Below are 14,607 nucleotides of genomic sequence, written 5' to 3' on the forward strand. Positions count from 1 at the left end.
AGTGTTTATTCTGCTGTTTTATGGTGGAATATGAAGCTAGAAATTATGTTAAACAACTTTTGCTAAGCGATTTTAAACGAAAACGGGTAAATTGACATAATCGGTAAAACTAGTTAATGTTCAAAAGTATGTGTTAGAGTGAGAATTTGATGTTGCCATAGAAGGGAAAAATATTCAGCATGTCATAAGACATAAGAATAAGTGATGAAATTTAACTTCCGAGCTTGGGGACAAAAATGTAATTATGCAAAAGTTTGGGGGCAAAATTGTAATTTTTCAAAAAGTTGGGTGGAGGATTATTTTAATAAATGTGAACCTTAAATAAGTTAAATTTGCTATTATAGATCAAGAAAGACGAGAGGACTACCTCAAACGAGGAAAAGAAAAGATAGTGGAATAAATTGCAAAATTACGATATTTTGCACCGAGGTAAGTAAACACGTGACTTAATGTATTATTTTGGTATTATTTGATATGTGTTGAGATTTATTTGAATATAAAATAAATGTTTGGCAAGATTCCAAAAATGTTGTTAAATTGGGAAAGGTGGTAAAGAGTTGCAAAACACGGTTTTTGGTTGAACACTCGGAATAGGCCGGAGCATATTGCATATAAAGGGGTTGCTGTGTGCTGATTCCCCTATTCATTGGTGGTTGCTAAGTGCTGATTCCACCGTATTTTAAATGTGGAAGGGGGTTGCTAAGTGCTGATTCCCCCGAGGGGTTGCTAAGTGCTGATTCCCCTACCTATTGGTGGTTGCTAAGTGCTGATTCCACCGTATTTTAAATGTGAAAGGGGGTTGCTAAGTGCTGATTCCCCTGAGGGGTTGCTAAGTGCTGATTCCCCTACCTATTTGGTGGTTGCTAAGTGCTGATTCCACCGCATCCGAAATGTGAAGGGGTTGCTAAGTCTTGATTCCCCAAGGGTTCTTGTGTCTTGATTCCCCAATTCATTGGTGGTGCTAAGTGCGGAATCCACCAACAACGGTTAACATTCCGAGTGTTCAACGAGTAAATTGAGAAGGTGAATATTCATATATGTGGTGGACGAGTTTATGGGAGGAATATCGGGTTTGATACTTAATCAACCCATGTATAAGATGGGAGGAAAAATCAAAAATACAAAAGAAACAATTTGAATGCAAAACTGTTTTGAATGGCAGCAGTTGGGCAACTTTGAAAAATCACCATAAATGGTGAAAAATGAATTGGAGGTTGAATAAAAATGAAATTGAAGCTGAATGAGTCTATTTTCATAAGAAATAAGTGGGGAAAGCAAAGGAATTATATATTTGGGGATATTTAAATTTTACTGAGACAGGGTTGGATTGAATTCGAAATCCCCTGTTCCAACTTTGGAAAATCACCAAAGATTCTAAAAAAATAATTATGGCTTGAAATTTATATGTCTGGATTCCTTTTTGAGTCTATTTTTAATAGAAACAAACGAGAACATTTTTTGAAACTTGTATAGAGAGTTATGTGAATTTTTGTAAGGGGAGGCCAGGACTGTCGGGTAGTGAAACAGGGGAAACTTTAATGAATAAACTGTACTAATTGGCCAACCAAAAATTCCGAAAATTTTATGGTGGAAATATATATGAATCTAGTTTCAGGGAAAATTTACGGAATCTGATTTGGAGCCCTGTAGCTCCCGATAAAAATAAATTAGTGACCATGACGCAGAAATACTGCTTGCTGGAATTTGACCAAATAATGAAATTTATTTGTGATAAAAGTTATATTTTGGTGTAATCATGTGGGAAATTTATCTACTTGTCATATGTTTACTTACTAAGCTATATGCTTACTTGCTTTTATTTTTCCCTTGATTATAGTGATATCCATCAACTTGGAATTGGGACGGAGTCGGACAATCATCCACACTATCATCCGCGTTTGGGTATTTTGCTCTTGGTATTAGGAAATTATGGCATGTATAGACGACTTTATGTAATGTGGCGTCACTGTATATATATATGTTATGGTTCGAGCTAAAATGTGGCGTTTATAAATAGTTAAATTGTGTATCTTTATACAACTGTTTTGGTTGGAAATTTGAATTGTGGTTGGAAATTGCAGGAGGTTTAAGCAAAAACAAGCAGAAATGCTGTCGAAATTTTTTTTAAAAAAATTTAGTAATACCTCGTACTCTGTTCCGGTAAGGAATACGAGTAAAGGGTGTTACATTTTAGTGGTATCAGAGCTACAGTTTAGTCGGTTCTCGGGCCAATAAAATATGTGTGAAAGTCAGTCTATACATGCCATAAATATATTGTGATAGTGTGATGATTTCTGACAATTTAAAATTTTGTTTTATATAGTAAATGGATCCTGAGCGAAGTGTGACAGATGATGTTGAAAGTAACGCGCCGGCTCCCGGACAAGGGACCGCGCATGAAGAGAGTAGACATGAGACACATGGACAGGATGAGGCTCGGGAAGCCTTCCTCCGGATGATGAGTGATTGGTATACAGAATATGTCCGTGTAAATCCGAATGTTCCACCTCCTCCACCCCCTCCTATTCCTCAACCGGTCCCCGTAGCTCCACGAAGTGCTGAATTGGTGAGATCAAGTAAACCACCCGTTGATGAATTCAAAGCATAAATGAAGATTTGGCTAATGTTGATGATGATTCGGAAAAGCCGAGTTTTGGCTTGAAAATACTATCCGGTATTTGATGAATTATCTTGTACTCCGAGGAATGTTTGAAATGTCTTGTGTCTTTATTAGAGGTGCTCATGGGCCGAGTAGGCCGGGTTCGAGCTAGGCCCATAAAAAATTTCGGCCGGATCTAGGTAGCCGACCCCACCAAAATATGGGCCTAAGATTTTGCCCAGGCCGCCAGAAAAAATCATAAGCTGCCCTACTGCCCACCATTTTATTTTAAAAATTTTAAAATTAAAAAAGTATTTTAAAAATATTTTAAAATTAAAAAATTAAAAAAGTATTTTAAAATTAAAAAATTAAAAAAGTATTTTAAAAATATTTTAAAATTTAAAAAATTAAAAAGTATGTAAAAATATTTTAAAATTAAAAAATAAATATATTTATTATATCGGCTACTGGCAAAAAAAGTGGTGCTCGAGGCTGGCCCGCTTTCTAAGCAGGCCTCGTTTTTTGCCCAAGCCCATATTTGGGCCTATATTTTTACCCAAACCCTCCCATATTTCGGGCGGGCCATCGGGCCGGGCCGGGCCTCCCGGCCCATGAGCACCTCTAGTCTTTATTGAAGGATTCGGCATACCGTTGGTGGAAAACATTAATAACGGTGGTTCCAAAAGAAAGAGTTACTTGGGACTTCTTTCAGGAAGAATTCAGAAAGAAATATGTAAGCCAACGGTTTATTGATCAGAAGCGCAAAGAGTTTCTCGGATTGAAACAGGGCCGAATGTCAGTAGCAGAATATGAATTGGAGTTTGTCCGGCTTAGTAAATATGCCCAGGAATGTGTGCCTACGGAGGCTATTATGTGTAAAAGATTTGAAGAGGGGCTAAATGAAGACATCAGATTGCATGTTGGAATTTTAGAGTTAAAAGAATTTGTGGTATTAGTTGATTGTGCCTGCAAAGCTGAAGAGCTGAGTAGAGAAAAGAGAAGGGCAGAGATGGAAGCTCGAGATGTAAGGAAGAGGTCAATGGGCAGAACATTTCAATCTCACCCGAAGAAGTTTAAAGGGATGGATCCACGACCAACTGGTTCAGTTGGGTATTCACGTAGAGACCGAGGGAGGTCATATTCCGGAACTACAACTCGAGCTACCTCAGTGGCAAGTGTGGGTAATGTAGGAAACACCAGACCTGAATGTCAACAGTGTGGCAGGCGACATACTGGTGAGTGTTGGGGATTTAAATGAGCTTGTTTCAGATGTGGTTCCCAAGAGCATTATGTAAAAGACTGACCTGAGAGAATAGAAGAAGAAAAATTACAAAGAGCTGGATCGGGTGATGTTGTCAGTAGAGGCAGACCACCGAGAAATGTGGGAAGCAAAGCCAGTGGTAAGAGTGTGATAAAAGATGCAGCTGGAGGATCAGAAACTAGAGCGCCTGCTAGGACTTATGCCATACGCGCTCGAGAGGATGCCTCATCTCCCGATGTGATTACTGGTACATTTTCTCTTCATGATATTGATGTTATTGCTTTGATTGACCCGGCTCTACTCATTCGTATGTATGCATGAATTTGGTATCTAGTAAGAAATTTCCTGTTGAAAACACTGAATTTGTAGTTAAAGTATCAAATCCTTTAGGCAAATGTGTCTTAGTCGATAAGGTTTGCAAGAATTGTCCCCTGATGATTCAAGGTCACTGTTTCCCGGCTAATTTGATGTTGTTACCATTTGATGAGTTTGATATTATTTTGGGGATAGATTGGTTGATATTGCATGATGCCAAGGTAAATTGTAGACAGAAAATTCTTGAATTAAATTGTGAAAACGGTGAAATTCTTCGGGTTGAAACAAAGGAGCCGAATAAGTTGCCTATGGTGATTTCGCACATGTCTGCTCATAAATACTTGAGAAAGGGATGTGAAGTTTATCTTGCTTATGTGCTGAACACGGATATTACTGGGTCGAAGCTTGAATCAGTGCCGGTAGTTTGTGAATTTCCAGATGTATTTCCAGAGGAATTGCCTGGGTTACCTCCGATTAGAGAAGTTGAGTTTTCTATTGATCTGTTACCTGGTACTGCACCGATTTCTATTGCACCGTATCGAATGGCTCCGACTGAGTTGAAGGAATTGAAAGCTCAGTTACAAGAGTTGACAGATAAAGGATTTGTGAGACCGAGTTTTTCTCCTTGGGGTGCTCCTGTGTTATTTGTGAAAAAGAAGGACGGCTCTATGAGACTTTGTATTGACTATCGTCAGCTCAACAAGGTGACTATAAAGAACAAGTATCCTTTGCCGAGAATTGATGATTTATTTGATCAATTAAAAGGGGCAACAGTGTTCTCTAAGATCGATTTGAGGTCTGGTTACTATCAGTTAAGAGTTAAAGAGTCTGATGTGCCGAAAACCGCCTTTAGAACAAGGTATGGACACTATGAATTTCTGGTAATGCCTTTTGGGTTAACAAATGCTCCGGCTATTTTTATGGACTTGATGAACTGAATTTTCCGGCCGTACTTGGATAAGTTCGTGGTGGTGTTCATAGATGATATTTTAATCTATTCTCGGGATAAATCTGAGCATGCAGAACATTTGAGAACTGTGTTGCAGATTCTGAGAGAAAAGAAATTGTATGCTAAATTCAGCAAAAGTGAGTTTTGGCTTCGTGAGGTTGGATTCTTGGGACATATAGTTTCAAGTGAAGGTATTGGGTTGATCCAAGCAAAATTTCAGCAATTGTTGATTGGGAGCCACCAAAGAATGTGATGAAGTTAGAAGCTTTCGGGCTTAGTGGGTATTACGACACTTTGTCAAGGGATTTTCGATGATTGCTTCTCCTATGACTAAGTTCTGCAGAAGAATGTCAAGTTTGAATGGACCGATAAATGTCAACAAAGTTTTGAAAAGTTGAAGGCATTATTGGTCGAGGCGCCGATGTTGGTGCAACTTTGAGTCCGGAAGGAGTTTGTAATTCTGATGATGCATCGTTGAATGGTCTTGGGTGTGTGTTAATGCAAGAGGGTAAAGTAATAGCTTATGCTTGAGGCAGTTGAAACCGCATGAGAAGAATTATCCGACGCATGATTTAGAATTGGTCGCTATTGTTTTTGCTTTAAAATTTGGCGTCATTATTTGTATGGTGAAAAGTGCGAATCTTCACCGATCATAAGAGTTTGAAGTATTTGATGAGCCAAAAGACTTGAATTTTGGCAACGAAGATGGCTCGAGCTAATTAAAGACTATGAGCTAGTGATTGATTATCACCCCGGGAAAGCTAATGTGGTTGCTGATGCCTTGAGCAGAAAATCTTTATTTGCTTTGAGAGCTATGAGTACGAGATTAACTTTATCTGATGATGGTTCAATTTTGGCTGAATTGAGAGTTAGACCGTTATTTCTTCAGCAGATGTGGGAAGCTCAAAAGAATGACAATAAATTGCAAGTCAGAAGAGCTCAGTGTGAAACAGGCTTTAATTCAGATTTTCAAATTGGTTCAGATGACTGCCTGATGTTCCGAGATAGAATATGTGTACCGAGAAATGATGAGCTAATTCGGACCATTTTATGTGAGGCACACAATGGTGATTTATCAGTCCATCCAGGTAGTGTGAAAATGTATAATGATTTGAAGAAGTTGTACTGGTGGCCGGGCATGAAAAAGGATATCTCGGAATTTGTATCGAATTGTTTAATTTGTCAACAAGTGAAAGCTGAGCATCAAGTACCATCGGGTTTACTTCAGCCGATAACGATTCCAGAGTGGAAGTGGGACAGTATTACGATGGATTTTGTGACAGGATTGCCTTTAACTCCAAAGAAGAAAGATGCTATTTGGGTAATTGTTGATAGATTGACAAAGTCAGCCCATTTTATTCCGATACGCATTGATTACTCACTTGACAGGTTGGAGGAATTATATGTTGCTGAAATAGTGAGATTACACGGGGTGCCTAAATCTATTATATCGGATAGAGATCCGAGATTTACTTCGAGGTTTTGGATAAAGTTGTAGGAAGCCTTGGGTACAAAATTGAATTTCAGTACTGCGTTTCATCCGCAAACTGACGGGCAATCAGAAAGAGTGATTCAAGTTCTTGAAGACATGCTCCGATGTTGTATTTTAGAATTGGAAGGCAGTTGGGAGAAATATCTACCATTGGTTGAATTTGCTTATAACAATAGCTATCAGTCAAGTATACGAATGACACCGTATGAAGCATTATATGGGCGTAAGTGTAGAACTCCTTTATATTGGACTGAGCTCGGTGAGAACCAGATTCATGGAGTTGACTTGGTGAAAGAAACTGAAGAAAAGGTGAAAATAATTCGTGACTGTTTAAAGGCTGCTTCAGATCGGCAAAAGTCGTATGCAGATTTAAAGAGGAAAGAAATTGAGTTTCAAGTGGGTGATAAAGTATTCTTGAAAGTATCTCCATGGAAAAAGATTCTGAGATTTGGTCGTAAAGGCAAATTGAGTCCACGTTTTATTGGACCATATGAAGTTATTGAAAGAGTTGACCCTGTAGCTTATCGGTTAGCTTTACCGTCGGAGTTGAAAAAAATACATAATGTATTTCATGTGTCGATGTTGCGACGTTATCGTTCGGATCCTTCACATATAGTTTCTCCTACAGAGATTGAGGTTCGACCATATATGACTTATGAGGAGGAACCGATAAAAATTCTGGCTCGGGAGGTCAAACAGTTAAGGAATAAAAGTGTAGCCTTAGTGAAAGTGTTGTGGCAGAAACATGGAATGGAAGAGGCTACGTGGGAACCGGAGGAAATTATGAGGAAGCAAGTACCCAAACCTCTTTTAGGTAAGATTTTTGGGACGAAAATCCCTAAGGGGAGAGTTATAATGACCGATTCTAGGCCTAGTCGGAATAGTGGTTTGAGACCACAAATCCGACGAGGAAAATATGGTTATTATTATATTTTTATGGTCTACAATTTCACGGAAAATTTTCGTAAAAATTTCGTTCGAAAATTTTGACGTTTGGGCACTCAATTTAGTCAAAAGGACTAAATTTTAAAAAGTGCAAAAGTTGAGTTCTATATGTAGAAGTGTCTAATTGATATGAAATTATAAGTTGCGGGTCCTTATGTGGTAATTAGACCATTAGTAATTGATGGACAAAATAGACCTAAGAAATGAGAGAAATAGATTTTTTTAAGTGGGGGCATTTTAGTCATTTGGTTATAAAAAGAATAAAATGGGAAAAAGATGACAAAAATCATCATCTTCTCCATAAGTTGCTGCCGAATTTTAAGGGACACCATAGCTAAGGTTTCTTTGCTTTCTCAAGCTCATAGTAAGTGCATCCTAGCCCCGTTTTTAATGTTCTTTGCATTTTTGAAATCATCGTAGCTCGGTTTAGCTTATTTTACTGTTAATTCATGTTAGGGTTTATATTTGGAAAAATACCCATAGGTGAAAAGTGTTTATTTTGCTGTTTTATGGTGGAATATGAAGCTAGAAATTATGTTAAACAACTTTTGCTAAGCGATTTTAAACGAAAACGGGTAAATTGACATAATCGGTAAAAATAGTTAATGTTCAAAAGTATGTGTTAGAGTGAGAATTTGATGTTGCCATAGAAGGGAAAAATATTCAGCATGTCATAAGACATAAGAATAAGTGATGAAATTTAATTTCCGAGCTTGGGGACAAAAATGTAATTATTCAAAAGTTTGGGGGCAAAATTGTAATTTTTCAAAACTTTGGGTGGAGGATTATTTTAATAAATGTGAACCTTAAATAAGTTAAATTTGTTATTATAGATCAAGAAAGACGAGAGGACTACCTCAAACGAGGAAAAGAAAAGATAGTGGAATAAATTGCAAAATTACGATATTTTGCACCGAGGTAAGTAAACACGTGACTTAATGTATTATTTTGGTATTATTTGATTGAGATTTATTTGAATATAAAATAAATGTTTGGCAAGATTCCAAAATATCGTTAAATTGGGAAAGGTGGTAAGGAGTTGCAAAACACGGTTTTGGTTGAACACTGAATAGGCCGAGCATATTGCATATAAAGGGGTTGTTGTGTGCTGATTCCCCTATTCATTGGTGGTTGCTAAGTGCTGATTCCACCGTATTTTAAATGTGGAAGGGGGTTGCTAAGTGCTGATTCCCCCGAGGGGTTGCTAAGTGCTGATTCCCCTACCTATTGGTGGTTGCTAAGTGCTGATTCCACCGTATTTTAAATGTGAAAGGGGGTTGCTAAGTGCTGATTCCCCTGAGGGGTTGCTAAGTGCTGATTCCCCTACCTATTTGGTGGTTGCTAAGTGCTGATTCCACCGCATCTGAAATGTGAAGGGGGTTGCTAAGTGCTGATTCCCCCAAGGGGTTGCTGTGTGCTGATTCCCCGATTCATTGGTGGTGCTAAGTGCGGAATCCACCAACAACGGTTAACATTCCGAGTGTTCAACGAGTAAATTGAGAAGGTGAATATTCATATATGTGGTGGACGAGTTTATGGGAGGAATATCGGGTTTGATACTTAATCAACCCATGTATAAGATGGGAGGAAAAATAAAAAATACAAAAGAAACAATTTGAATGCAAAACTGTTTTGAATGGCAGCAGTTGGGCAACTTTGAAAAATCACCATAAATGGTGAAAAATGAATTGGAGGTTGAATAAAACATGAAATTGAAGCTGAATGAGTCTATTTTCATATGAAAGAAGTGGGGAAAGCAAAGGAATTATATATTTGGGGATATTTAAATTTTACTGAGACAGGGTTGGATTGAATTGAAATCCCTGTTCCAACTTTGGAAAATCACCAAAGATTCTAAAAAATAATTATGGCTTGAAATTTATATGTATGGATTCCTTTTGAGTCTATTTTAATAGAAACAAACTAGAACATTGTTTGAAACTTGTATAGAGAGTTATGTGAATTTTTGTAAGGGAGGTCAGGACTGTCGGGTAGTGAAACAGGGGAAACTTTAATGAATAAACTGTACTAATTGATCCAACCAAAAATTCTGAAAATTTTATGGTGGAAATATATATGAAACTAGTTTCAGGGAAAATTTACGGAATCTGATTTGGAGCCCTGTAGCTCCCGATAAAAATAAATTAGTGACCATGACGCAGAAATACTGCTTGCTGGAATTTGACCAAATAATGAAATTTATTTGTGATAAAAGTTATATTTTGGTGTAATCATGTGGGAAATTTATCTACTTGTCATATGTTTACTTACTAAGCTATATGCTTACTTGCTTTTATTTTTCCCTTGATTATAGTGATATCCATCAACTTGGAATTGGGACGGAGTCGGACAATCATCCACACTATCATCCGCGTTTGGGTATTTTGCTACTGGTATTCCGGAAATTATGGCATGTATAGACGACTTTATGTAATGTGGCGTCACTGTATATATATATGTTATGGTTCGATCTAAAATGTGGCGTTTATAAATAGTTAAATTGTGTATCTTTATACAACTGTTTTGGTTGGAAATTTGAATTGTGGTTGGAAATTGCAGGAGGTTTAAGCAAAAACAAGCAGAAATGCTGTTGAAATTTTTTAAAAAAAAATTTAGTAATACCTCGTACTCTGTTCCGGTAAGGAATAAGAGTAAGGGGTGTTACAAGCAACATCAAAACCTTCATAATTAAACACTCTTGAAAAGTTGCCTACACACCCTCTTTACTCATCCTTAGGTTAAAACATGTTCTTATCACCCCTAAACACCACCAGTCAAAATCATATCTTACTCGAGTTGAAAAAACCTCCTAGTTGAAGAGAAGACAATCGAAATCATCCTTAACCCACCAACCCTTACCCAACATGGATCAAGAGGACACTGGACATGATTCCATAATAAGCTTGTTAAAATCCCTCAAGAAAGGAAAGCTGGATCGGCAGCATTCAACAGTGTTCCTCATCAGTTATGGCCGTCGATGATGAACCCCAGCCCCCTCAGCCTTTCGAGTTCACATCCTGATTTCGCTTGGATTTCGTTTCGATGATAGTTTTTAGAGACAACTTGTGTTTCATCACATTCTTTAGTTCAGGAGTTCTCTACTAATCAGTTACATTCTTTCTATTTGTACGGACAATCTTGTCATATACATGCTCAACCATTAGGGAATTCGATTTTGTTGCCTAATTTCTTTTTGTTGATGCTTTGCTCTCAATTCTTTTCACATTTTTCAAATCATAGATATAGGTTACAACTCACGTGGCATAGCTTTTAAATCATTATTTGTCACGATAATAATATTTCACATGTTGATTATTTTAAAAATTAATTCAAGGTAAATTCCTTATAAATATTTTCATGTAATTGTTGATGCTCTAAATGTTGATTTGCATGAATATATTAAATATACACTAAAAATATAAAATTAAACTTAATTATAAGAAATATAAACTATAAAGCAAATTGAAGCATTTTAATAAAGATTGATTAAAGTAAATATATTTCAAAATCTTAATTAATTTAAACAAAACTCAATTATAAGAAAAAATATTAATTTCTTTTTCAAACTCTAACAAATTTATGGGAAAATTGAATGTTCCATATTCTTATCCTTGGAATGGAAATGCTGGGATATTATGGGAAAAGAAATATTGACAAATAGTCGCACAAGCCAACGACGAAATTGATTCTTCTCTTTAACGACAAAAGCAAAGACCTAAGAAAGTATACCACAAAGAGTGGAGTAAAGTGAAGCAAACTCGAGGGTTTTCTTGTAATGGATGTGAGTGAGTGTGAGAGTAGGACAGAGGGGGAGACCATGGAACTTCAACATTTCAGTCATCCACATCCTTTGGTCTCCTTCAAATATCAGACTGTTGCACGCGAAGAAGTAGACCCGGAAGCAGCTCTTTGCCTTGGGTGTGAGAAACCTGTAGAGGGCTGGAGCTATGGCTGCAATCAATGTGAGTTTTATCTTCATAAGGGATGTGCTGAGTTAGAGTTAGCCCCCAAGATTCAGAATCCCTTCCACCCCAAACACCCTCTCACTCTTTTGCCAAATTCACCTCAGTCTAGGTCAGGATTTTGCGATTTGTGTGGTAAGAATTATGGGGGATTTGTTTATTATTGTAATGATTGTAATTTCGATCTGCACATCAATTGTGCTTTGCTTCAATCATCCATTGCTGCAAATTTTCCTAATTCTTTGCACCCCCATTCTTTACATTTCATTCAAAACTATAACAAGGAAGTTGAGCCTGATTGCCCCGGGTGTCAAAAACCAATATCTGGTCCATTTTACCACTGTTCAGATTGCACTTATCCTACATTCTTTAACCTTCATAAGGAATGTGCTGAACTACCCCTTGAGATTAATCACCCCTGTGACCGTAAGCATCCTCTTACTCTCTTGCCACAACCGCCAACTCATCCCCAGAAATGTAGTTGCTATTTGTGCAGAATCCAATGGAAGGGGTTTGTTTATTCCTGCTCTCTATGCAACTTTGATCTTTCACTTGATGATTTTCTTTTTTCACCACCAACAATCACAGTTGCAAGTCATGAACATCCGTGGATGCTTGTATCTAGAAAAATGTCGTTTGTTTGTGATTGTTGTGGCACTGACGGCTATCACTCCCCCTATTTCTGTGCTACATGTCACCTCCTTGTCCACAAGAATTGCATTTCATTGCCACGCAACATCAGGATAACACGACATTGTCACGTGATTTGTTTTTCATATTCTTTTCAACAAAATCAAGTTGAAGATTGTATGTGCAGAATTTGTTACACGGAAGTTGATACAAGTTATGGTAGGTATTGTTGTTCTGCTTCTGGTTGTGATTATATTGCTCATGCACATTGTGCAACCAATAAGCAATTTGGGATGGAACAATTACCGAGGACGGCTATGATGAGAGGCATGGTCCTTCGAATTTGCTTACTGATGTTGTTGAACAAATTCGTATTGGAGATCTAATGGTAGCAAGTGAGATCAAGCATTCCTATCATGATCATAATTTAAGACTCACTTTTAGTGGGAAGACCAAAGATGATGACAGTCAGTGCGATGGGTGCACGAGACCTTTATCAACTCCTTTTTATAGTTGTGAGCAATGCAAGTTCTTTCTCCACAAAGATTGCGCTGAATTGCCTAAAGAAATGCCACACCCCTTTCACAAGCATTTGCTTACTCTCGTGAACTCACACGATTGGGGTGGTTATTCATGGTGCGATGCTTGCGGTCGTCTATATCAAGGATTTAGCTACAAATGCTACAAAAGAGATTGCTGGTTCAAAATTGACATTCAATGTATGTTATTGTCGGACACCTTGAAGCACCCAAGTCATGAGCATTCACTCTTTCTTGTCCACAACAACGAGGGAACGAGTTGCAGTGCTTGTTTCAGAAAACTACACTCAAGGGATGTTGCATTTAGATGCATGAAGCGGTGTGATTTCAGTTTAGATGTAGGTTGTGCAACACTACCACTCTCTGCTTGGTATAAGTATGACAGGCATGCTCTTACTTTGAGTTTTTTTGATGATTCTGAGCCTTCTCAACTTTATTGCGATCTCTGCGAAAAAGAAAGAGAGCCAAATAATTGGTTTTACTACTGTGCTGATTGTGATAACTCTCTTCATCTCAATTGTGTTATCGGGGATCTCCCATATTTGAAGCTTGGGAACAAATTGAAGCATTATAGGCATAAACATCCATTCACTATTGTAAAAAACATCTGGAATTGCCCTCCATGTAAGGCATGTGGTGAGATTTGCAATGGACAGGCCCTAGAATGTAAAGAATCTGAATGCAACTTTATCGTCCATTGGGATTGCTGTCCAGGTAGATGGAAGACGGTAAAGTCTCCGTTTGAAGATGAGAGGAAATTGAGATGCCAGTTGTGTTTGGAGAAGGAGAGGGTTGGAGTGGGAGGGGTGGACGCAATAATTTTTTCTAAAATACTATGTTTAAATGACATTAATATTAATATTAAATTATTAAAAAAAAACCTTTTTAACTTTTTATTTTGCCACACATTTATTTGTGATTGAGCCACATTATCATTAATCAAAATTGACCGACGATTAACTAAGGAGGATTAACAAGGTACAAATATAGGAAAAATATAATTTAGATACTCAAAAAAGTGGTTAGGTAGCTATTTAAAAAAGGGAAAATTGCATGTAACTCTGATTTCATGCTATCCGAGAATGATAAATCTGATTTTTTCTCTTGATTTTTAGCATTTTTAATTGGATTTATATTTTTTTCATGAGGAAAAAGTTAAAAATTAAAAGAAAAAATCTGATTTGTCATTCTCTTGTTAGAGAGGGATAATGATGACGTAGAATCACAGTTTCATGCAATTTATTCTCTTTAAAAAACAATCTTTATATTAACATTTCAGTCTATATATATTTTAATTAATATTTAATTAATTCGCAACATCCAATCAATTAAGTAGATATGCTTCTTCTTTAAAACTAAATATACATATATATTGATTAACACTGACTATATATTTTTATCTCTTAGTTTTGAGTAGCTTCTAATTAGGGTTTTGAGGTTCCAAAAAGGAAACAAATTGGTGGTGTAAATATGAGATAAGGCCAACATGAATGGTTTTATGCAGGTTATCCAGCATGATGAATGCTTAGGACTTGGTTTGGCAGCGACTACTGGGAACTATCGATGAAGAAATTTGTGAAGACATCAAAAGAGTCATTTCATTGGTTTGGCATTTACTCAGAGCTAGAGGAGGTAGGTTTTGTATTTATGAATTTCACACTCTTATGTACGTTTGGGTCAGTGGTTAGGGCTGTGAATTTATGAATGCTTAATTTAATATTTAGTATTTGAGTTTGACATTTTTTTAATTTCGTGTTTAATTTTTTTGAGTTCAATTCGGTACTTGAATTTGGTATTTTTTTTCTTAATTTGGTATATAAACTCTTTTTAGGTTAGATTTGGTATCTAAATTTATTAAATGTTATACAATTTACTGAAAAAACACTAATAGTGTTAACTTTTTTTTTATGCTAAA

At 36.9% G+C, this 14,607-nt stretch overlaps 2 protein-coding genes across 2 annotated transcripts; both read left to right on the forward strand.

Annotated features, from left to right (window-relative positions):
- Positions 1-11,201: 11,201 nt before the first annotated feature.
- On the forward strand, positions 11,202-12,545 carry LOC128039721 (uncharacterized). The gene has a single exon (XM_052627987.1). The coding sequence runs from the start codon at positions 11,337-11,339 to the stop codon at positions 12,537-12,539; it is 1,203 nt and encodes a 400-aa protein (XP_052483947.1). The 5' UTR covers positions 11,202-11,336; the 3' UTR covers positions 12,540-12,545.
- On the forward strand, positions 12,539-14,259 carry LOC128039843 (uncharacterized). The gene is made up of 2 exons (XM_052628516.1): positions 12,539-13,483; positions 14,197-14,259. Exons 1-2 carry the CDS (start codon positions 12,539-12,541, stop codon positions 14,257-14,259), a joined length of 1,008 nt encoding a protein of 335 aa, XP_052484476.1.
- The last annotated feature ends 348 nt before the right edge of the window (positions 14,260-14,607 follow it).

This window comes from Gossypium raimondii, chromosome 3, assembly GCF_025698545.1.
Source record: "Gossypium raimondii isolate GPD5lz chromosome 3, ASM2569854v1, whole genome shotgun sequence".
Classification (NCBI taxonomy): Eukaryota; Viridiplantae; Streptophyta; class Magnoliopsida; order Malvales; family Malvaceae; genus Gossypium; species Gossypium raimondii.